Source organism: Castanea sativa, chromosome 11 (assembly GCF_040712315.1).
Source record: "Castanea sativa cultivar Marrone di Chiusa Pesio chromosome 11, ASM4071231v1".
NCBI lineage: Eukaryota > Viridiplantae > Streptophyta > Magnoliopsida > Fagales > Fagaceae > Castanea > Castanea sativa.
The window spans coordinates 36,783,779-36,810,043 of NC_134023.1; the positions used below are offsets into that span (position 1 = coordinate 36,783,779).

Consider the following 26,265-nt stretch of genomic DNA (forward strand, 5'->3'; position numbering starts at 1 on the left):
TATTCATTTTTGTTTTAACGTGTAGTTGTTTGGTTTGTTGATCTTTTTTGAAACTTTTTTTCTTTCACTACGTAGCGCTTCGCCTTTCATCTATTTCGTTGTTCTGCCTCTTTTATTTTTCTAGAAAATTTGCCTTGCTATAAATCTTTCAAGTCTCGAAGACAGGGGCGTCGCGTTCGGGTAACCGAACGTGGCGACAGCCGAGGTAGTTCCTCGAGGTGCTACGTCCACAACATTTTTACAACATTTTTACAACAAATCATAGGTGGTTAGTTGTTATTGGTTCAAATTTGAACCTAATACTAAGATTACTTTTTTGCCCCAACAATAACAACCAGTAACATCCTGCCACTTAGGATTTGTTGTAAAAATGTTGTGGACATATCATTTCTCATTGTACAAACATTAATTTGAGAATGTTGAAATTCTCCTACCTTATATGAGTCATTTTCAAGCTTTCACCATCATTGCACACAAGGCTCACATGCAACTCCGAGTAGATTAAATAAGATATCTATCTTCTTAACCCCATCTCCACTCCTCTCTCTCTCTCTCTCTCTCTCTCTCTCTCTCTCTCTCTCTCTCTCTCTCTTTTGGTAGGAATTCTCACACAAGGCACATACACAATATGGCAAATGTTAAAAGACAAATTTTTAAATTACACATAAAAGTCAAACAATTCCACTATTTTGCCCAAATCATACAAACCAAAAATGGCCGACGAATTGCGGCACGAATTGCGGTGACATTGTGACAACAACATTTGTTTGCATAGTCCTAGGAGCTAAAAAAAACACGGTTCAGCTGATTTTGATTACACGTTATCTAAAGCCGCGTGATAATTGATAGCAATTTTTTATTATTAAAGATTAAAAGCTTTTTTTTATGGGATTTTATTTATTTTTTGGAATCAAAGATTTGAAGATAATTGATAACATTAAACAATGTAAACAAACATGCTTTGCAAGCTCAACAAGCCATATTTAGTGGGCTCATGGCTCAAGTTAAGTCAAGTTTTCTACCTACACAATCAAAAGACAAGGTCTAATTTACCCTACTACTGGTACTATTTTTACAGCTAGTGAATCATTTCAGAAAATTTTTTATAAGAAAAGAGAAAAAACAATTACTTCAATATTTTGATGATTTTTTCAAATTTTTTTTATAAAAATTTTCCTAAAACAATTTATTAATAATTGTCCTAAAAGCACTTGTTATCGTAATCATTTTTTTATTAAAAAAAAACATCCCCTAGCTAAGCCCTAGAAAAAGGATGTGTTTAGGTGCCGAAGTCACTTCAGATATTTATTAATTGGTTTTAACATAATTTGAATTTGGGATTTATTTCAAGATCAAACCTGGTCCTTTTGTTATATATTATTATTATTATTATAAACTAAGATCTAAGGGTTTCTTGATTCAAAGAAGAATTCGGGTACAACCGTAGCAGAGAGGGAGAGTTTTAGGATTTAAATTGTGAAATGTGTTTTTATTGTCACCTTTTGAACCATTCAAACAAAGAGTATTAGTAGTAATATTTTATCCTCGCACCTTTTTTTTTTTTAAGGGCCTTCGGCTGGCCCAGGCAATTACAATGAGCCTTCATTAATTATAGTTTGACTAATCATTTTAGGGTTAACTCAAATGTGGATATCAAATTTGGTGGGTTGGCTTTTCTTTTTCTTTTTCTTTTTTTTGGGTGGGGCGTGGGTGGAGGGTGTTCCAAATTGACCAAATATGACCCATCAAGGTTTCTTTTTTCAACCGTAAAAAACAATATTGGTAAGGACACAAAATTTTTTACAACTGTCAATATAATATGTTATGATTAATGTAGCACTCAATAAGCCAAAATACAAGAGGCCTTTAATCCAACCCATTTGTAAACAACAGGGAAACCCTTGTCAAAACCACCAGAGTGATTGGATACAGACCTCTTCGGGCAAAGGACATTTCTCATAAGCATCAGAGACTAACTTGTTTGTAGTCAAATCATGTCCTATACTCTCTCCCATGCAAAAATTTACAACATGCAATATATGTATCTAGTTGCATAAAAACAAATTAATTAAGTACCAAGGAATTACAACGGATCAAGTGGAAAGAGGACACCTCTAAAAATATTTATGGATAGTGCAAACAGATATGGCTTCACGTTTTGCTCATATATCTTGCTAAATATAAAAATTTCCTTAATCAGTAAATTAGAAATGCGGCTCTGCGTACCTGAACATCAAAATTCAAAACCATCAAAGAGACATTCACTCCATTAAAATGGCTTTTCGGCTCATGCGAAAGCCCTATGCATGCTTGTACCAATCAAGCTCCTAGCTAGGGATATAGCACAAAAAAACACCTGAAAGATCAGATAAATCTTAGAAATAAAGTATGGGGGCAAAGAGTTTTAAAAAGTATTAATTTTTTTTCTTAAACACAAAACTATAAATAAGAAGCTTATTTTTTAAGTGTAAAAATAAAAAATAAATAAAAATTGTATGGAAAAGGGTGTGGGAAACCTATCAGTTTTATCTTGGAAAATTATTTTCAAAATAAGCCTGTGTAAACAAAAAAAGAATGATTTATGAAAACTTATATAGAAACCTATCAGTTTTATTTTATTCTAAACTTTAATGATTTAAATTTAATTGTAGGGTCAATGGGCTCAGGAATATGTATTGGGCCAGAGGCCCAATTTGAGGACACTGAATGGTTTGAGGATGTGGGAATATCGACTCAAGAGCCAGTGTTGATTAATAAAGAGGCGGAGGCTAATCAAGGTCATCCCGGAAAGTTATCCGAGGAGGAGTCCGTCCTCGGCTAAATAAAGCCGAGATAGGAAAGGGTTGCCCAATTTCCAAAGGCAATATTCTAGGAGATCCTATGAGTAAGGATATGCATGGAAGGTGTACTGGATAGGAATAAGAGCTATGAAATATCTAAGATAAAGTTGCTACCATCGCATTAAATGCTTTGTAGCTAAACCTCTAGCCGCATTAATGGGAAAATGATGTCTGAGTATCAGGTTTCAGCCTTATAGCTATCTCCAAAGACTTCAGGGATAAGTTGATGGGACAAGTATCCAAACCAGTAATCTGATCCATACGTGGAGGATGGAGAGAAGATGAAGGAGAGGATAAAAGGAGGGGAAGACATTTAGGAAGGAGGATCAAAAATAGGAGAAAGAAAATACTGTAAACATTAAGATCAATATCTGTAACCTATCTTTAAGGAAGAGAAATATAGGATCCAGCCTCCTCAGCTTGAGTCCGAGGGAAATTTTTGTTATATAAATTATCCCCTCTGTATGATGTTGCAATCTAGTCCATCATCTTTGTTAGTTAAAATCACTAGAACCTAGATTTCAAGCTCACTCTCTACAAATTCACTGTATTGGGCTTTTTGAGCCTATCCCAATCTTATTTTTTGAGTTTGGGTGTAAATTGTGGCTTTATAGTAATAATTGAAACTTTGTGTAATTAAAGGTTGTAATCGTATAGCTTTAGCTCTCCTCCCTCCTGTATGTGAGTATTAAATACTTATGGTGTGTTTGGATACCGCTTATATTGCTGAAAACTGAAAACATTGTAACAAAATAATTTTTAAATGTGTGAATAGTGTTGTAAGACCCATTTTTAATGAAAGTTTTATTAAAAAAAGAGGTTTATGGGTCCCCGTGAACAATGCACGAGACCCACTGGAAAAGCTAATAACCACAAAAACGTGCTTCTCAACCAAAAAAAAAATAGATGCAATAAGCTAGCCTTTTCATTAGTACCCAAACGAGTACTTAGATTCTGTTTGTATCCACTTATTTTGCTGAAATTGAAACCTTTTTACTGAAAGTACTATAGATAAAGGTAAATGTTAGTTGAAATAGTACAATGAGACTCATGAATAGTAAAAAAATAAGCTAAATAGTAAAATAAGTTGGCAAAAGATAAGCTAGCCAAATAGACACTTGGCGTGCATTTGGGTAACGCGTTTTGCAACGTTAGACATTGTTCACGCGTTTTAAGTGTGGGACCCATGGAACTGTTGCAAACAAATGAAGAAAAACACAGACCCACGACACCGTGTGAACAGTATTTTGCTATTTAAAAAATATTTTGTTACAGTGTTTTCAGCAATAAGTTTTTAGTTTTTAGCAAAATAAGCGGTATCCAAACAAACCCTTAGTATTCTAAAAAAAAAAAAGAGTATAGCATTAGCTCTTGCTAAATCCTACAAAAGAGAATGAGGAAGCTATTGTTTAGTTAAAAGAATGCCACTTTTTTCTCTTTCTAATTGTATATAGTGTAAACCTAAATGAATAGTCTATTATCATTTCTACCCAAAAAAAAAAAAAAATTGTAAAAGAGATTAGCACAATGGGTAAATTGTTAGAAATAGTGCTACACACATAACATTTTCGTAATAAATTTCATAATTATTGAGTTGATATGTTGTTATTGATTCTCAGTTGAAGTCATCGTTAACATCTTTTTATTATCCATTATTTATAACTAGCTTGTAACTTCATGCATATGCATGGATATACTTAAAAGATATGTATTAAAATGTATAGTATAATTCTTACATATATAATTTAAATATTAATAATAGTCATTTTTATATTTTTAAACTCTTTAAAAAAAACCTTGTAAGAATATTACTCCCTCCGTTCCAGTTTATTTGTCTTCTATTCCATTTTGGGATATCCCAAAATATTGTACAGTTTCTAAAAATAAAAGTCATTAATTTACTAGTATTCCTATTATACCCCTACTTTATTATCAAAACTATTTGAAAAGAAAACTAACAAATATTTAAAAAATTAATCTAATTGGAACACATTTTTAGTTGCCTCATTAAGAATAAATCTTTTATTAAAATAAAAAAATAAAAACTGATTAATTTATTTAAGGATAGTTTTGAAAACTTATACATTTTTGTAAGGTAGACAAGACAATAAATGGTGTTCTCTTAAAAAATTTGACTTTTCAAACAGAACAAACAAATTGGGACGGAGAGAGTATTAGGTAGAAAATGTAAATTGTCCTTTTTTTTATGTTCATTAATTTTAAGCTCTTTGGTTTTTGTATGCAATAACTTACTTAGATGGATATTTATGACGTGGTCTCACATTTGACTCAAATTAATAAATAAAACTCTCTCTAAAAATAAATAATTTAGAACACATAATACAACATTAGACTTCAATTGTAGTATTTAATTGAATTTTTTCTAAGTTTTTTCTATTAATATATAATGTTTTAACAGTTTTTTTTATTTTTCATAAAAATAATGTCAAAATTTTTCTAAAATAAATTATTAACTATTATCTTAAAAGCACTTATTAGCACGACCCTTAATATATATAGGCTTGACATATCAATGAAAATTGTGGAATTTATTATACCTCAATACTTATTGAATTCAAAGAGTCCAACTCGGTGGCCTTTTACTTTGGCAGCCCTTAGTTTTTCCTCTCAAAATTTCTTTATTTATTCGAGGGAAAAAAATCATGATTTTAACTAAATATTTAGATTTGTTTAATAGAGTGTGCGATAATCATTGCTTGTAACTAAATATTTTTACCCTAAATTTCCGAGCAAAAAAAGTAATTTAAAAAAAAAAAAAAATCTCCCATGGATACAAGAATCCAACCTCCAACTGAAAAGCCTCAGTTGGAATATTACCCGACCGAATGCGTACGCACTTTACTGCCCAAGTTGAAGTTTTCACACCAAAACAACAGGTTTGAAAATTGAAATATAAATACTACTTCGTAACCAAAGTAGATGGAAACAAAGCCAAAAGACTTGCACACACAGTAACACCCACACCAGAAAACCAGAAAATCTGTCTCTTTTTTGCTCTCTTTCTTCTCCAATATTTATTTCAAGGAGACCTGTTAAAAGCAGAGTTCCATTTCTCTACTTTTCCACCAACCCTTTTATTTGATTAGTTTCTTACTCTCTTGGGTAGTGCTGATTCTTGTTGGAATTCTTCAATTTTGATTACTATTATTTTATTTTATTTTTGTAGACTTTTTCTCAGTTTGTTTTATTGATGACTGGCTCTTTGATCCAATAATCTAAAGGGATTTTTTCTTCTTTCCACTATGCTACTTTTACTTGATTTTATACTTGATCAAGGGAGGCTTTGACTGCTTTTGGGTATCCTTATTTGATTTTATTTTGTTCAACTAATCTCACTTTTAGACTATCTTGGTGCAACTATTGTCTTCTCTGTATTGACAGGAATCAGCAGCTGTGGGATTTGGTGAGCACTTCTTCTATCTGTTGATTTGTGTTTGTTTCTCTTTTTTGGTATCTATTCATAGTTCATATGATACGCTATAGTTGAAGTTTTGATTTTGTTATTTCTGTCAAGGTTAGAGCAAAATAGGAAGATGAGGGGTTGACTTGAATTTATTACTCAGCTTGTGAAGATCAGATCTACTATGTTTTGTGCTAACATATTAAGAAAGATTGGATCTTGGTGTTGAAAGTAGAGGAAGTTTTAGAAAGAAATTGGTGCAGGGCTCAATGGGAAATACTTGTGTTGGACCTAGCATTACTAAAAATAGTTTCTTCCAATCAGTTTCTGCTGCAATGTGGCGGACCCGAATGCCTGAAGACTCGGTTTCTACTCATACTCATGGAGAAACTGTCAATGAGGGTACACCTAGTGAACCTGAATCACCTATGCCTGTCCAAAGCAAACCCCCAGAACAAGTTACAATACCAAAACCGGAAACTAAAAAAGAAACTAAACCAGAAACAAAGCCAGAACCAGCACAAGTCACAAAAGCCAAGAAACAGCCTCACTTGAAGAGGGTGTCTAGTGCAGGGCTCCGTACCCAAGTTTTACAAACAAGGACTGGTAATTTTAAGGAATTTTTCACTTTGGGGAAGAAACTAGGACAAGGCCAATTTGGGACCACATTTCTATGTGTGGAGAAGGCTACAGGGATAGAGTATGCGTGCAAAACTATTGCAAAGAGGAAGTTGATAACACATGAGGATGTGGAGGATGTGAGAAGGGAAATTCAGATCATGCACCATTTGAAGGGACATCCTAATGTTATATCTATCAAGGAAGCTTATGAAGATCCAATGGCAGTTCATGTTGTGATGGAGATATGTGCAGGTGGTGAGCTTTTTGATAGGATCATTAAGCGTGGGCATTACACAGAAAGAAAGGCAGCTGAGCTTACTAGGACTATAGTTGGGGTTGTGGAAGCTTGTCATTCGCTTGGAGTGATGCATCGAGACCTTAAGCCTGAGAATTTTCTCTTCGTCAATAACCAAGAGGATTCACTTCTCAAAACTATCGACTTTGGCCTATCGATATTTTTCAAACCAGGTATTTTCTTATGGTTGCTTGTACTTCTGGAAATTATTTGAATTGCTCTGCTGATGTCGTTCTGAAATTGTAGCTTTGGTAAGATTTCACAAATTGATGATGTGATAATGCTGTATTATGTAACAAGGTGTACTACAAGCTTTCTGTATAGATTGCTCTGCCTGAAGTTCTAATCTTCTATATAGAGTGGGCTGCATTTGATGTCTGCAAATTATTTTGAGTCACCAATACTTGTTCAAACCTATCTTAGCAAATCCCTTCAATCTCATAATTGGTCCTTTTTATGCAATGTATGGTTTTAGTTCGAATTTTTGTTTAGGACTTGGTCACAGTTTAAACTTTAGGTACAATCAGATGTTAATCTTCTTAAATAAAATTATGAACTTATTAGTGATGTAATCCATGGTCACAGAAAGTACTGATAAGAATAACGATCATACATCCCTAAATAAAGGAAATTTTTAAATAACTTATAAAGGAATCCTTTAGCTATTAATCTAGTTTTGTATCTCTCTACCGAGCCATCTAGCTACCCCTGGGCCCAGGTCAGCATAGACTGAAAGCAATGGCCCTAATATTGTGTTGGCAGAGCCAGCTTCTTCAGTTGTGGAAGGAGAAGAGCAGACGTGGTGACTTGTTTCCAGTTCAAGAAACCTACCCTGGTCCATAGAAATATAACACCACTTGTCAGCCTGAAATAGCTGGCTACTGATCTCAGTCTCTCAGGATAATAATGATCATCTGTATATAGTTATTCTTAATGTTTAAAGCACATAAGGTCATTTTTGCCTTCCATCTCAGTTCTTTGGTTTGCAACAATATTTATAAATTGTCAATTATTAGCTTCAAACTTCCAAATAAAATTGATTCTCTAACACCATACATAGGTCTGATTTGAATCTTATTGAGCTTTAAGTAGACAATTTTCAAGTGGTTTTTGTTGTACTTACATCTGAGTGCTATGAATTTTCCATTTCTCATTGATTAATTAGCAGACTTGGATGACTGTCAAACCATTGAAATTCCCATTCTCCTAGTTCTGTCTTCTGAGTATTGAGACTATCAACTGAGACTTAAAAAAATAAAAAAGACTACCATTTCTGAGTCTGATGATACTTTGTTTAATCATTAATTTGCTGAACTATATATTTGAATGTCTGCTATTTCAAGTAATTACATCCCAGCGCACTATAACACCCCCCCCCTCCCCTCCACCCTTCATTCTTTGTTTTTGTTTGTAGTTTGGTTAACTCAAAAACAATCCTTGTGAACTGTCCACTTGTACAGTTAGGGTAAATTTCTATGTTAAGAGAATTGAGCATGCATCTATGCTTCTATCATTTACAATATTTCTATGTTCTTCTCTTTTTTCCCCCTACTATCAAGTTTTTAAATATCAGCTTAAGGTTAAAGATTGGTCATTCTAGATGGAATTGAAGGAAAAAAAAAATTCCCTGAGAAACTAACAAACACTCACTCTTTCACACACACACACACACATAGGAGAGGCGAAGGGGTTCTAACACAAATGCACACCACAAATTCCACTCAAATGCCATCGTAACTTATAAGGGAGGATTTTACATTCTAGATTTAGTTTCCTTTTTGAGTTAAGCATTTATCACCCAAAAAGCAGATTCTAAGATGGAATTAAAAAATTGTAACAATACTTTGATTTACATTAAGGTGCATTAAAATATGATGCAATGATACTGCTTTACTTTCGGGCATAAACATGTAATCAACCCATTTTTTATGTAAGTTGTGGGCAGCTGCATTTTGACTTCATGGTTCCACCACTCTGCTTCTTTGACACTAAATAGAACTAGAAGCAGTAGGTTTGATTTTCTAATTTCTAAAAAATCAATGGTTTCTCCATCCAGGCGAAAGATTTTCTGATGTGGTTGGCAGCCCATATTATGTTGCACCTGAAGTTCTACGAAAGCTTTATGGTCCAGAAGCAGATGTTTGGAGTGCTGGAGTGATTCTATATATTCTATTAAGTGGAGTGCCTCCCTTTTGGGCTGGTAAGAAGTTTGGAATCAACCAGTTCTTGAAATTTCATTACTCTCTTGCCTGTATTTGTCTAAATATGTTCCAAATTTTGCTTATTGTTTTCCTTTTTCCCCATTTTTTCTTTTCATCGATGTAATGATTATGTAGAATCCGAGCAAGGGATATTCGAACAGGTCCTGCATGGTGATCTTGACTTCACTTCCGAACCTTGGCCTAGTATATCCGAAAGTGCAAAAGATTTAGTGAGGAAAATGCTTGTTCGAGATCCTAGGAGACGACCAACTGCGCATGACGTTTTGTGTGAGTCCTCTATTGTTTTGTTTTGTTTTTTGATCAATTAATTCAGATGTGGGAATTATGTGATTAGGGAATGGGGTTGAGTAGAATCTATTTCTATTGTAATACATATAAGATTTTATAAAATTTTCCTTTTAAGGTTTTTCTTGTGACTTTATGAGCCCCAATGCATGCATACGTAGATTAGATTGGAGGAAATATGAGAGTATCTTCTATTTAATAGTAATGTTGACTTTTGTATTTCAAATGATGAAAGAAGTAATGTTGGCTGTGTTTTGAATCGTTAAATTGCTGAAACCTTGAAATGCCATTGAATTCATTCAGCCCAAGTTTGCCATATTATCCACAGCTGTCAATGGAAATTTCATATTTAACAAAGAATCTTGTCCTTGTTTTTCTATTTTTCCCTTTTTGAATTTCAGACTTGTTCAGAATGACCAGGTCTTCTGCTTCTGCTGTTTGTCTTGAATAATTGTCATTATTAATGTATATAAATCCTATAACATTTCACACGAGATTTTCTTTTCCTAGCTAATAAAAAGTTTATATTCCTGTCAGGCCATCCCTGGGTGCAAATTGATGGAGTTGCTCCAGACAAGCCTCTTGATTCTGCAGTTTTAAGTCGCTTGAAGCAGTTTTCTGCTATGAACAAGCTCAAGAAAATGGCTCTTAAAGTAAGTGTCTGGATGTGAAGGCTGACTACATTTGAATATAAAATCACTGAAAAGCTCAATAGATAGAGTTGCTACATAATTTGTGTATTCAGATTCAGGTTGAAACTATTGTTTGGATTTCTATTAGATAGAATGACTAGTCCATTTCTCACTCTCTTTTGTTTTTTTTTTATTTTTTATCTGCAGGTCATTGCAGAGAGCTTATCTGAAGAAGAGATAGCTGGCCTAAAAGAAATGTTCAAAATGATAGACACGGACAATAGTGGTCAAATCACTTATGAAGAACTCAAGGCTGGTTTGAAAAGAGTAGGAGCTAATCTTAAGGAGTCTGAAATTTATGATCTGATGCATGCAGTAAGTATTAGTGTGAATTTTGGTCCAAGTCTTTTGATAAACACTTCAATCAGTTTCTTGCAATTGATATACCCTATTAGTTGGGAAAAAAAGGTTTCTGAATATCAAACCTGAGCAGAAGACTAATACATGTATAAAAAGAAAAATAAGAGGGAGAGAGAAAAAGAAAGGTGGGGGTTGGGGGGGCAGAGAGAGTCCCAACTTTAAACTTTAATCTATTGAAATTTGAAAGCCAGTGGAACAAAATATAAAGACTATAACTTTCCTCTTTCTTTCCTACAAAATAAAATTTTAGCTATTACTCCATGGTAGTATGTATTATATAGGTGTAGAAGTTAATAACAGCATGTCAATTTAACAGATCTTTAAAGCTACTAACTTTTAGTATGTGTTACTTTCAACTAAGGGATTCATGAGCTTGTCCATTTATTCAATATTGACTCTCTTAGAACATTTGTAATATTGGTGAGATATTAATTGAGATAGAAGATTATAAAAGCATAGCAATCAATATTTTTGTAATTTAATTGTTTGTCAAAGCAATTGCAAACAGAACAATTTTATATTGTTTGGCTAGCCAACCACTCCATGATATAGATTTGGAATCTGGAGCCTTAATTAGAGGGCCCTTGCTGGTAGAGGTTTAGAGAGGAGGTTATGAATTTATAGCTTCAAGCCATAAAGAATTGTTAATGTTGGGAATATGAAATAATTGTTGTAATCCCTTTAATTAGGTAGTTAGCTAGTTGGTTGAGATTAGAATTAGGATGAGTTAGTTAGGATTTGAGCACATGTAGCTAATTTAACACATGGCTTAATTCATAGAGCACATGTTGAATTAACTAGCTAATTATCTTGAGCCATGTGGGCCCATGACATTAGAGCTAGTCTCCTATAAATACATGATTGTAATTCAACATTAGAGATCAATTGAAGAATAAACCAATTTCTTAGTGTATTAGTATATCTCTCTCTCTCTCTCTCTCTAGAGGGTGACTACCTCAATTTAAGTCAATTTTCCTACAATTCCCATCAATCCCCTTACAATTCATACTCATCCCCATTAAGAACCTCTAGGTTCCTAACAGTTAATGAGTATAGGAATATGAGAAACCATGCCTATACAGCAATTGTATACTTGTTCCAATTTTTATGTTTTATTTTTATTGGATGTGAAATTTCATTAATTACAACACCAGAGATACAAAGAAGCAGCTGAGCTGCAGAACACCAGAAAACACGACCTGCACCATCAAAACCTGAAATACTCAGCTAACATAACACATATAACAGAAACAAAGACCAACTAGAATCAAGGCTCAAAAACGGGGAAGGGATCTTCCACTGACAACAAAAGGGATCTTGTTGTTATCATTGAGTTAATAAAAGTTAAATACAAGATACGGAAGTTCTCATTATTTCGTTTCTTTTCTTCTACTATTTATTTTTTTGTTTTTGGGGACTAAGGAGTTTACAGCGTGCTAGGGGTAAAGGGGAGAAAGGTGATTTCTTCTTCATATCACTAACAACATGATGGACTGTTTTGAAAATGAAAATCACACTATAATCCCTCCTTAATGTTATGTTATTTTTCATAAGAGTGGTTAGCCACATGGATGATTGGGATGCATGCTATTACTTCGAGCGGTGCAAATTTCCTGTTTCTCTGAATTATTTTGATATATGAGAACATCAATGCATTCTATTATATCCTAAAAAAATGGAGTGACTAGAACTGCTTTCTGAGAGAGGCTCACTTGGGAAACTGTATGTGCTATAGGCAAGAATATTTAAAAGGGCTATAATGTTTCAGAGAATTTCATTGCTGCCATAAGACTATGAAATAATGTTGTATTGATAAGTTATATTTTAAATCTGATGTTTTACTAAATTGCAGGCAGATATTGATAACAGTGGAACCATTGATTATGGAGAATTCATTGCTGCAACATTGCATCTGAACAAAATTGAGAGAGAGGATCATCTATTTGCAGCTTTTTCCTACTTCGATAAGGATGGAAGTGGTTTTATTACTGCTGATGAGATTCAAAAAGCTTGTGAGGAGTTTGGCATTGAAGATGTTCACTTGGAAGATTTGATCCAAGAAGTTGATCAGGACAACGTGAGTGTTTTCTTTTATCATATCTTCTCAGTAGTACTATGGTAAAGGATTGAAAGAACAATCTTTTTGGCCTTCCCCCAAAAACCCAACCCTTCTTCACTACTTGCTTCTGAGACCTTGACAACTCAGTAAAACCTGATTAGGGTAGCACTTTGGTCAAGCTATATGTCCATCTAAGAGAACTTGAAATTCATTTTAAGTTGGATTTAACTAAAGGTTTTTCCTGATCAAAATTAAGTACAATTTAAAAGGCTAAAACTATCATACCATGGTGATTAGGCATTTGGAGCAGGGAGGGGGGTTGAGATATGGATTTTTATTGTTGATCTTCCTAAATAATAAGATGATACAATTTTTGCAACTATGTAGTTTTTTGCCTGAAGGCCATTTCTGTGCAATGGTTGATGGCTGCATTTAATGCAAAAGAGCCTAAATATTAGGTTCCAGAGCACATTGACGTGACTGGCACTGCATATTGTTCTTTCCATTCACATAGCGTAGAGAAGTAAGTTTCATTCAGCCAGCCCATGAGTCTTGACACCAAGTGGTAAAATGGTAGGTGGATTTAGGTCAGGTATTAGGTGCAAGTCCTGCCAAGGAGAAGAAATCCACTATTCAGCAATTTGCTCTTTCCTTTCGTGTGTGATTCCTATAATATTTATTTCTATCAATTTTGCAGGATGGAACAATAGACTACAATGAGTTTGTGGCGATGATGCGAAAAGGAGAACCTGTAGGTGTTGGTAAGAAGGGTCTAGAAAATAGTTTCAGCATCGGATTTAGAGAGGCTCTTGGACTGTAATCGCAAAGGCAACAGGTAGATTCTTGATTCTTTCTTCTTTGTTTTAACCTTTTGAGGGATCAAAGATTGTATAGTAGGAGCCTTGGTGCTCATCTAAGAAGCAGCAAGGCTTTTTAGAGTATAATTGTTGGATTTATTCAGATTTCAGTGAGTTTGGAAACAGCAATCAGCCCTTCAATTGTATTGCATCATACTATGCAAACGAAAAACTTGTATGGTTTTAGCGTTGCCCTTTTCCTGTATTCAAATTGGTTAGGGCAAAAACATTCGGACATTCTTGGAAGTGCAACAATGTGTTCTCTTTGTTGGTAAATTATACATGCATCAAGGGGGTTTTGGATCCTCTATCTCACATTAATTGCAACCTGTTTTTAAGGAATGGAGGCAAAACTGTGTTAGTTATAGTTTTTATTATTATTATTTTTTTTTTCTGGGTTCATAATACAGCAACAACAACCAACTTGCTATTACTAGTGGAGGATAAGAATGCATGTGCCCAACCTGGATTAATTTGTTGAGAAATAGTCAACCCTATAAAATTTGGAACTAAGGCTTTTGTTATTGTTATTGTTATTGTTGTATTTATGTTTAAGTGATAAGATGTGTAAAAGTAAAACAATACTTAAAAAAGAAAAGGTGAGATTTTAAGAGGTTATAGCAACCAAATTTAAAATTAAAATTAAAAAATGAAAAAAAAAGGGGGAAAAAAGCTGCAAAAATTGTCCAGCCCAAACATGGTAATAATATGTTAACTTTTACCTTCTTTTTTTTCCCTTTCTTCCATTCCCTCGTAATTGGTAGAGAATGTAAAGTTAACCCACATCATCACAAGTGCTATTTAAGCTGTCACCACGACAAAACCTCAATCCACCCAAACGAGAGTGTCCAATAAACCCCAAACCAATATCATTCAAATTTTGGTGTAGAAATTTGTGAATCATTACTGTATTGGAATGGTTAAACTTTTTTTTTTTTTTTTTTTTGACACTGAACCTTGATTGGTTTTCATTAATCACAAAATTGAAGTACAACAGTGAGAAAGGTCACAACTACATATTAACTACCTAGGATTAACATTTGGACCGATCAATAAGCAATATATTCTGTATTATAGGTGGAGAACATCGAATCCACGTTTGAGATGTCTCTGTGCTCTTGGTGATCTGGGCTATATCGTGCGTTACTCTATTGTAGTCCCTTTTCGGATGTTTCACACTCTAGCTCCTAAAGGGAGACAGCATGGTGAGAGCTCCTTGTAGGATAATACCAAATTTAGCTCCAAAGGATCTGGAATTTAACGCTTGGACAGCAATAGCTGAATCAAACTCAGGTATTATTCTAGGCAGTTGCAATTTACATGCTAGTTTTATCCCTTCCTCAATAGCAAAAGCGTCAGTTACTTCCACGGTGTAAATGCAGGTAATAGCTTTCCTCTTGCCGCAACTACAACACCTCTGCAATCTCTAACAATTACTCCCACGCTAGACAACAAGCCACTCTCTAACGTTGCTCCATCAATGTTAATTTTGCACACTCCAGGAGGGGGTGCTGCCCATCCCACATTAGGAGTCTGTTGCTTTAAGGAACAGGCAGTCATGGCCCCATTATAATCCCCCAAAAGCCTCTGGGCATACCCCCAAATTTGTGAGGATGGTAAGCAGTTTCCTTCATGGACTGCTTGATTTCTGGTATATCATATTGACCAAGCAATTATGAAGAACACCTCCAGGTCATTAGGCGTGCTAGCTTGGAGAATATGCAAAGCAACATCCACCAAGTCATGGTTTTCAGCCATTATATTCACTAAATAGGTTTGCTAGTTCCACCAGACCTCTTTGACCTTTCCACACAAAAGCAGTGCATGTATGGTGCTTTCCACTTCTTTTCCACACAGAGAGCATAAAGCATCAGTATTAACTCCCCTTCTTCCCAACTTCAGCATGGTTGGGAGAACATTCATACATGCTCTCCAAGCAAAAATTCTGACTTTTGGTGGAATCTTGAGCTGCCACATTTTTTTCCATAAAGGAGTTCTAAAATCTCCAGATGAACTCTCACCAACCTCAGTCTTTTTAGGGAGCATCACATAGTAAGCACTTTTAACTTAAAAAACTCATCGCTTGTTACCAATCTACACAATACTGTCATCTGGGAGGCTATAGCTCAGCGGAATACTGAGGATAATTTCAGCCTCAAAGGGTAAGAATAAGGCTTAAATCAAACATGCTCTCCATCTCTTCGTGTCCACATCAATTAGGGAGGAAACCATGAGGAAGTCATCAAAGTCATGCTGAGGGGAACATACCTTGTGAGTGGTTGAGGTGGGGAGCCATTTATCCTCCCATATATGCATTAGCTTTCCCTTTCCATTTCCAACTCTCCATTTGGTGCTGTGCATTATGACTTCCAAGCTATTGTAAATACTACGCCAAGCATACGAGGGGCTACTCCCTAGCTTTACTCCCATAACATCACAACTTGGGTAGTACTTAGCTTTATAAATTCTAGCAACCAAAGTTGATGGGTTTGTGAGTAGTCTCCATGCTTGCTTTGCTAACATAGATAAATTAAGAGTAAGAGATTGCGAAACCCCATACCACCTTGAACTTTTGATTTACACATTTTCTTCCACCCTACCCAAGCCATTTTTGCTTCCTTCTCTTTTGACCCCACCAAAAGTTTCTCATCATCCCCTCCAACTCCTCACATAACCCCTTCGGTAATTGAAAATAGCTTATCATATATGTTGAGACTGCTTATGCAACCGCCTAAATTAGAATTTCCTTACCACCCATGGAAAGCATCTTTTCCTTCCACCCAAAGAGCTTTTTGTGTACTTTCTCTTTTATTTCTGGAAAAACTTGATTCTTGGATTTTCCAATTACTAATGGTAACCCAAGATACTTGCCATGCCTCATATCTTGCATCAACCCCAAAATGTCCAGCATTTCACACCTTGTTTCATGTGGAGTGTTTTGGCTGAAGAATACCGAGGACTTATCTGCATTAATTTTCTACCCTGATGCTGCCTCATATTGCTGGAGAAGCTCTACTAGTTTGTGACCCTCTTGTCTTTCCGCCTTACAAAAGAGGAGGTTGTCATCTGCAAATAACAAATGATTGGCTTTGGGGCAACCCCTGCATATGGAAATTCCGTTGAGCTCATGAGAATTGTTAGCATCAGCAATAAGAGCCGAGAAAGCCTTAGTACATAGCAAGAAGAGATAGGATGAGAGTGGATTGCCTTGTCGGAGCCCTCTTGATGGCACAATGTTACCATATGCTTCCCCATTTATTAGAACAGAGTATGAAACAATGGTTACACATTTCATAATCTAGTCAATCCACTTTTCATTGAAACTCAATCATTTCATAACCCTTTCCACAAAATTCCACTCAACCCTATCATACGCTTTGCTCATGTCTAGCTTGACCGCCATAAAGCTCTCCTTCCCCTCCTTTTTGTGATCTAAATAATGCATTAGTTCAAAGGTTACAAGAACATTATCAATTATTAGCCTTTCTGATATAAAAAAGCACTCTGGTTTTCTGATATTATTTAGGGCAAAATAGATTTAAGTTGATTAGCAAGTGTTTTCGATATAAGCTTGTATACAACGTTACTCAGACTGATAGGACAAAATTCCTTCATTCTGGTTGGGTGTTTAACTTTTGGCACAATGGCTATGTTGGTTTTATTGATATCAACTATAGACATGTTAGAGTTAAGCACATTTTGCATCATGTTTGTTACATCAACCCAAACAATTTTCCAATATTTTTGTTAGAAAATAGCTGACATACCATCTGGTCCGGACGCTTTTGTTGGATGCATCTGAAGGAGAGTGTTTGAATTTCCTCCACTGTGAATTCTTTGATGAGGCTTTCATTCATCTCTACATTTACCTTGGCTGGGATAAGGTGGGTCACCCCTTCAATTCGGCTAGGAAGCGTTGAAGTGTATATATCCTCAAAGTAGGATATTGTTGCAACTGCAATACTACTCCTATCCTTACACCATTGCTTATTCTCATTCCATAGTCCAGTGATTGTATTCTTTTTATGTCACTTAAAGGCATGAAAGTGAAAGTATCTGGTATTGCGATCCCCTTCACTCAACTATTGGACACGCGATCTTTGTGACTACCAGGTTTCTTCTCCATCTAGCAGCTCATTAATCTCCTTTCTAAGCTTATTTATTTCCCTTCCATTCTGTCCATCCTTGTCCCTTATGGTTAATTCAGTCAAAAGCTTCTTCTTTTCTTGAATCTTTTTAGGGATGTGGCCATAGACCTCGCTACTCTAGCTTGTCAAGGCTACCGCACAACACTTAAGCCCATCGGCAATGCCTGCTGGATTTCATGACACTAGACTCCCACCCCATGCCTCTTCAATTACATCCCCACAATTAGCTCTTCTTGTCCACATTGCCTCAAAAAGAAATCTACGCTTTCGGCATAGACTAACTACATCTAATTCCGAGAGTAAAAGTGGGTAGTGATCGGACGCTGTGTCCTTTAAATGATGAACTTTGACTCTCTAGAAGTGATTAAGCCAATCCATCGTTGTAAAAGCTCAATCAAGTCTTAGATAGATTCTACTCTCGCCCTCTTGTTGGTTGCACCATGTGAAGGCTTGCCCACTATATCCATATCTTTGAAGCCACATCTATTAATTGCACACCAAAAGCTTTCCATTTGCTATTGAGGTCGTTTAAGGCCCCCCAATTTTTCCTCTCCTAAAAGGATCTCATTGAAGTCACCCAAGCATAACCATGGGTGCTAAAATTGATTGTTTAGAGTGGCAAGAAAATTCCATGATTCACTGTCCGAGGGTTCCCAATCCCCCAGCAGTTCCAGGCAAAGGTACTCATAGCCCCCGGCGATGCTGCCTAGCAACCACCACCGATCCATTCATAGAATTCCCATTCTTCGTGGGTACTTCCTCTGCCTCCAATATTTCTATTTTGCCCATTCGTTTAGCCCCCACTTCACCCTTTTGGTCCATTATAGAAGTTTCACCCCGTGGGCCTTGCTCCCTAGCCAATTTCTTTAGCCTTCCTTTACCTCTCTTCTACCCATCGTTGCTTGGGCCCAAGTCCATATGGCCAATGATGCCTACATCGTGAAGGTCGGTCTTGGGCTTCTCACTTCCCCCTCTTCCTTTCTTTTTTGCTTTTGTTGGCCCATTACTGAACTTCCATCTCCAATAATTTTTTCCTTTTTTTTTTTTTGCTAACCCATATGTCAGCATCTTCCGCGGGTCACTGGTACTACTCTCTATCTGCGGGTTAGGTCCAGCTTCCTCAGAGCTGTCCCATCTAGATATCTATTTATCCGCCTGATTTCCTGACTTGGCCAAATCACCTTAAGCCACCCAATTCTCTGCTTTTTCCATCTTGTGGTCTGCACCATCTTTGCGACCGCCTTCACTAAGTTCACCAACATTTCCCTTGTCTCCTCCATCGATGATTGTGACCGTTCCGTTCCTAACACCCCATTCGAGTGGTTGCTACTATCATTTCAAGGTTTGCTTCTTTCATTACTTCCTTTATATGTTCTGTTGGCCCTAAGCCAATCACCATACTAGGGTTCTTTATTTTGTGCATCCACTGGTTCTGTGCAATGTCTAACATCATGACCAATCCTTCCATAATAAAAACATATTATAGGGAGCCTCTCATATTTGAAGGTGACCCACAGTCTTGCACCTTTTGGACTTGTTAGGTACCCACCTTTTCGCAGAGGCTTGTCCACCATTAGCTCTACCCGAACTCTCATAAATTTAGCTTGGTCAGAATGCCATGACCTTTTATCAGTCTCCACATACCTTCTGAGCCTACTTCTGATGTCTTTCCTAGTTTCTTCTGACATATGCTCAAAAGGCAATCCCCATATTTGGACCCAAAAAGGGGAGTGTGTAAGCTCCATGTTTGCTGTCATCAATCCTTTATTCCATCGCCGAAGGAGTAGTAAGTTATTATCGAAATTCCATTTTTTTTCAACTCATTCCATCTGATACTGAGAGCTAAATTTGAATTGGAGGGTGCCGTTACCCACCTCAATGATTCTCAAGTTTAAGCCCATCTTCCAGGCCGATCTTAGTGTGCTCTTCGAAGCACGTTGATTCTACTACCTATTGACTTGTAACTTACCAAAGAGGCTTAATGCACATTCCTCTAAGATTTCTGGTCTACTTTGGTTTGTAATCTGAATGTCTTCTTCTTCTTCTTTAGTGAGTTGTAGATTTTGGAGGCTATCTAGTATTGTTTGTTCCATTCTAGTTGGTTGAGGGTTAACCACCGTCTATGGTTGGCGGCGCTACCTAAAGAAAGAGCCCTAAGGGAGGAAGATAGCTCTTACCATAGAGAGAGGGAGAAGGGACTCCTACCAGGGGAGAGATTTATATAATGTCTTGGAATGGAATGGTTAAACTTAAATACAAGCCTTTTGGTTTTATACATTAGGTTCCTAAGTTCAACAAAATGATTCTATGGACCAATACAGTACAAACAGTGATATTTTTTCCAAAAACAATTACATTTCACCTATGTGTTTTTTAAAGGGAAAATTCGCCTGCATGATTTATTGGCCAATACAACCATATAGTTGAATTTAATTAGGATTTTTTTGCCTTTAAATAAAAATTTCAATAGTAGTTATAATAAGTGAGGAATGTGGCATTCGAATCTTTTACCCTCTTGGACTTTGACTTTTACCCATTATGAAAAGCAAGTAAATTATAAGTTAGAATATGCAACATACTAGTTGAAGTGAAGACATGCTTGAGCATGGTCATAATATAAGGGTTTGTTCGGTTAGAGAAGTGAAAAAGTGAGAAGATGAAAAATTATGGGAGGATGAAAAATATTTAGTTTTCCCTCCTGTGTGTTTGGTTGGAGGGGTGAAAAAGTGGGAGAATGGAAAACTCTTTTGTTTGGTTAGAGAGAAAAAGAGAAGGATGGAAAATATAATTTATATAAATTGACTATTATACCCTTGTTACATAATATATAAGAAATAAATTTATTTATATTCATTAAATAATATAAAATTTACCACATCATATATATAAATTTTTATTTTTATTTTTATTTTTATAATGTAAAAATTATAATAGTGTACATATAAATTTAATTGGGCAAAGGATTTTGTAACTAGCAAAAAGGTGGTTACAAAATCAGGGTTGAAAAAAAAATAGATCAGGTCACGTTGAAAAAAAAAATAAAAAATAGAGAACCTAGACCCGTTGGTGAAGGAGAGCGATAAGGATCTTTGTGGGCAAAAGTCATCAGGTGTGGTAGGTGAGAGGGTCATAGGTCATGAATGAGGGTAGGTGGGAAGAGGGGATTTTTGTAAAAGTGCTACTATAGCACTTTTCTCCCCATATTTTCCTCCAAATTTAGGAGGAAAAAAAATGTGAGTCCGGGAGATAAAACTTTCTCCCGAGTTTTCCCTCTTTATTTTCCTTCTCCAACCGAATAGTGAAAAACAGCATTTCCAACCTTATTTTCCATTCTCCCTATTTTCACCCCAAACGAACACACCCTAAATGTTCATGCTTGGGGGATTAGTGATTAGTCTCACAAAAATTCAAATAGCAACTATCACAACTTAACTCTTTTTAAGGATTTTTTGGATCTTAGAAAAGAAAATATACAATCCATTCATCCCAAAACCATTCTGACTAAAAGAAAATGTCATGTCTCAAGGTTAAATGGGATTGTATGGTAATTACCAATAAAGAGTCTATGCTGGTGACAAGCGAAAAACTTGCGGTCGACCTGTATATGAATATATTGACTAGCAATAGAAGAAATGCATTTCACAATGAAAGATAAGGGCCTCACCAATATCAGACTTTTTACATCGGTCACTGGATGATTATTAACATACTGCCAGCACAACTAAGTAAATCACTTGAATTGGATCATTTATTTCAAAAAATATAAATCCTAATAAGTAAGATCTTAACCCAGATAATGCTGTTAATCCTCCAAAATTCAAGATGCAATTTTTCAATACCATGTAACGTCCTAGTCCGTATCAATCCCAATCAGTCAAGATCACACACTGAGAATCTACATAAGAAAGCGAAGCCATTGCCAAAGGGTATTTCTCCTTATAAGGCAAACAAGAAAGACTCACAAAACATTGCATACATCATGCACACACTTCAGCAATAACCACCCAGCTTTCTTAAGATGAACTTTACTAAAGCTCAAGCAGTAACCAATAACCTTTTTTAAAATCAGATTACCCTCAATGAAGCTCAAATAATGGTTGATACACATTGAAGAACAACACAAACCTGCAAATATAATGCGAATGACACCTTGTGTCAAGAACCTAAACAAAAACAGAACACTCAACTCACACAAACCTGATATTCATTTGAAAGTAAGAGCAAAATCCATATCCATTCTTATTACCCTTCATCTGACTACTGCACAAATTAAAAAGAAATGAGGTACACATATCCCTCTTCTTTTGAACTATTATCCTATTTATTTTGAGCCTTAGAGCATGAATTACATCTTTTTTTGGGTCAGATTAATGTGTCTGTTATGCTACCATTTTTAAAGGAATCAAAGAAACATTCTGTCCCCCCCCCCCCCCTCCTTTTATCTATTCAAAGAGAACAAGAATTTAAGTAGACTTGAGGAACAACTAAACTACTTTTTTGTGATAAATAACTTAATTTATTGAAAGAAAAAAAATGTTTACAGGTCATATGCTAGAGACACCATCAATCATGGTGTAGAGTACAATGATCAATGAAATCTAAAAGAGAGGAAAACAATAAAAACCCAAAGAAGGCAGCCAAACAAAAAGAGATGTAAGAAAAAACATCTTTAGTTCTAGAATAGTTCTTTCTTGATCCTCAAAGCTTCTGGCATTTCTTTCACATCATAGGCACCACATAATGCAATGAGGGACCACTTCCCATATACTTCTGTTTCGATGACAGAAGGAATAACTAAACTACGAAACAGATGATAATCTTAACATCAATTAAATGCCTCTCCATTTCAGTAACAAGACAACAATTTGACTGATCAAACAACAAATGACCAACACACACATAACAAACCCCTCTAATTAGGTAAATGGGTTGCTAAGTAAATTAGTCTCAACATCTTGTCCCACACAACCAGGCCATCATATTTAAGCAAAGGCACATACAAAATAACACAAGCTACCAATAACCTACTAGCCCTTGCAAATTCACACACCATTCACCATATTACCAATCCATAACCATTCAATATCACATTATACACAACATTATTCACTTCCATGTTGTACCAAAGTCCACCATTCATCCCAATTCTTATTCATTACCCAACAATTCAAAAGATTACATTCAACAAAAAAAACATGATAACACAACACAAATAGCACCAGAGCATGTCTCTCTCCCATGTCTCAACCATTCATTAACCAATGGAATTCCAAAAATTGTCACAAAACATAAACTATCAAACATTTTAATCTTTAAGTAGAAAGAAGTACAACAAAAGGTATGAATAACACACCACCCATGAAAAATTTACAAATCATTAGCCAAATTACCAACCCATAACCATTCCATTCACACAGACCAATCCAAATGATTTACTCTCCGCATTATACCCAAGTTATCATAACCCTACAATTCAACAAATTACATTATCAAAAACTAAGATAAAAACATCAACAAAGTATACCATTAAATCATGGCCTTCTCCCATGCCTCAATTATTATTTTTGGTAAGTTTACACACAGCCAATGAGTTTTAAACCCACAACCTTAAACTCCACCCATTTTCTTCTTCTTCTTTTTTTTTGGGGGGGGGGGGAGGGGGGGGGGAGAAGAGGAGGTATTGTTTTAGCTAGAACTCACTGGCCTCAAGTTTCAACTATTTATTAATCAAATCAGATTATATAAAATTGTCGCATACCATAAACCATCAAATTTCCCAATCAATGAAGTACAAAAACATATATAACAAGTTACCCACAAAAGGACCGCACATCATTAGCCAAATTACCAACCCATTCCATTTGCATAAATGATAAAACACACAATCATTCACCTTCCACATTATATTGAAGTCCATAATTCATCCTGATTCTTATTAATTACCCAACAATATACAAATTAAGTAGTTATATAACAAACAAAAAAATTTCAAAAAAGCCAGTCTCTCTCCCACGTCTCAAACTAATAAATGAATCATATCTACCCACAAAATATTCCAATCTTTGCGGTAAAAAAACATAAAACAAAAGCTACCCACAAATTATTCACACATCATCAACCAAATGACCAACGGTTAACAAATCCATTCACATAAAAACACAAAAATTATTCACTTTCAGTCCATTCATAAATTATCAAAATTTCAAATCTTAGACACATAAAACATATAAGAAAAGCTGCCTGCAACAAATTCCGACATCATTATCTAAATTACCAACCCACAACCATTCCTTCCATTTAAAACACACTACACAGGCTCTTTCCCACACCTCTCAACTATTCATTACTCCTCCAATCAAACACCACAACACTGTGGCCAATCACAAACTATAACATCTAATACACAAAACCATTAGCCAAATTACTATTCCAATGACATAAAACACACACAAAAACTATTCTTTAGTCTAAACATTACCAATTTATTCATAACCCAACAATTTTCACAAAATTATATTAAAAATCATAATAATAATAATAACAACAAAACACTACCACCACCACCACCATGGCATGGTCACTCTCCCATGCCTCTAAACTATTCATTAATCCAATCAAATTCCACAATATTTTGCTTGTCAACTATCAAAATTTCAAATCTTTGATAACCCCCAAAGACATTATCACATTATATTAAGAATTTGATCAAAATATAAGACTCACATAACCATCATCAAAGTGTTCCCCATCTTTTTTTCAAATGGGCACATATCGCTTCAACGCCTGCTTCGCGGTCACGGCGGCTCCAACCAAAACTCCACCGAAGGCACCCGCCACGGCAGCCGACCTCACTCCACGCGCCGCCCTATACACGGCGCCGGTGCCGAGCCCGGCCGCCACGCTATTCCACACATCGTCCACGTCCCTCAGCGCCATGGCCCCGCTCTCCATGCCGGCGTAGATGAGCCCGATGATCCCCAGCCGGTTCCCCCACGCCCGACCCGCGTGGCCGGAAGAGTTGAGCACCCGACTAACCCGGAGCTTCGTGGTGTCGCCGGGCTCGAACGATTTGACTCCGGCGACGAGGCCAGAAGCTCCGCCGCCTATAGCCCCGACGAGGTAGCCGCAGCCGGTGTAGAAGGTGAGGCTGTCGCTGAGATTACGGCGGCTCCGGCGAGCTTCTTCGTCGAAGAGGTATTGAGGGGCGGTGGGAAGCTGGTAGACGTTTCGAACCGGGATCGGGACTTGGATCCCTTGGTAAGGATCGTAGAATCGGGTATTCGGGTCGGACTTTCGTTTGCTATCATCCATTCGTGGATTTGGTATTAGGGTTAGGGTTCAGAGAGAGAGAGATTTCTGGAGCAAGGTGAAACGGTGTCGTGTTGGGGGGGTTTAAAGTGGGTTTTTGATTTCTTCGTTTGGTGTTTTTTACAGGAAAGAAAGGAAGGAAAAGAGTTTTGTTTTCCTGTCCTGAGACTTGGCTTGGCGAAGGGAATTTCTTCTCTTTTTATGCTTAGCTGGAAAGTGTGGGAATGTCAAATGTGTGCTTGGACTTGGACTACATGCGTGGCCCCTTTATAATTTGTTTTTTTTTTTTTCCTCTTTAACAATTGATAGTACAAACTACAAAGCAATGAAGCATATGCCAGAAAGTTCCCTTTCTGTTTTTTTTTTCTTTTTCTTTGAAGATTTTTTTGTTAGAAGTATACTTCAATTAATTCATATATTTCAATATTCAATATGTCAAAAAAAATAAATACCATTATTCTTGCCTATTTTATTTATATCCATATAATTAGAATTTTGTTTTTTAATATCCACTCTTCATTATTTCATTTACCAAAGACTCTTATACAGGTATAACTCAATTCCTTGACACTTTCAAGTATTTTTAAATCCCCCTATTAGGTTGTAATTATTGAATTAAAAGAAATAAAAATAAATAAATTAGCCATATTAATTTAGTTCAAATTATTTTACCAAACGGCTAAAAGATAAATATTTTTAGAGAATGTTAAAAGATATATTGGGATAAAATTAAAAAAAAAAAAAGGTAAAAAATGTAAAATAGTTAAACTAAAAACACTATTTTAAAGATAACTAACTTCATTTACAAATCTAAATTTAAAATATAAGTGTAAGCACAAAATTTCTCAAGTTTAAAAACCAAACAATTGAAAGTGCTTCACAAATGTAAATTTGTATTAATTGAATAATGAGTAGAATAATCCTCAGATCTATTTGTTTTTGTAATCTTTACTCGAACACGAAATCTTCTTCACTTTGATCGGAGATTTGATCGAACAATCTTCACAACGAATCTCTCGATTTGAGCTTGTTAAAGATTTGTTGTTCTTCAAGTTCTTCAAATATTCTTTGAATTTAAAGGATTTTGGGTTGAAATTTTTCGGAGCTTTAGAGGCTTGATCCGTTGAACTTCAATGATTTAGAACTTTTTGAAGTTT

The 26,265-nt window shown here is 35.7% G+C and overlaps 2 protein-coding genes across 2 annotated transcripts; one reads left to right on the forward strand and one right to left on the reverse strand.

Moving 5' to 3' along the window:
• Window positions 1-5,783: 5,783 nt before the first annotated feature.
• On the forward strand, window positions 5,784-13,899 carry LOC142615836 (calcium-dependent protein kinase 1-like). Its single transcript, XM_075788691.1, has 8 exons — window positions 5,784-6,264; window positions 6,376-7,350; window positions 9,234-9,377; window positions 9,514-9,666; window positions 10,222-10,337; window positions 10,524-10,691; window positions 12,589-12,813; window positions 13,493-13,899. The coding sequence occupies exons 2-8, from the start codon at window positions 6,531-6,533 to the stop codon at window positions 13,613-13,615; spliced, it is 1,749 nt and encodes a 582-aa protein (XP_075644806.1). The 5' UTR covers window positions 5,784-6,264; window positions 6,376-6,530; the 3' UTR covers window positions 13,616-13,899.
• Window positions 13,900-24,261: 10,362 nt separating this feature from the next.
• Window positions 24,262-25,314, reverse strand: LOC142614984 (mitochondrial import inner membrane translocase subunit TIM23-1-like). Its single transcript, XM_075787632.1, has one exon. It carries the CDS (start codon window positions 25,109-25,111, stop codon window positions 24,557-24,559), a length of 555 nt encoding a protein of 184 aa, XP_075643747.1. The 5' UTR covers window positions 25,112-25,314; the 3' UTR covers window positions 24,262-24,556.
• Between the last annotated feature and the right edge of the window lie 951 nt (window positions 25,315-26,265).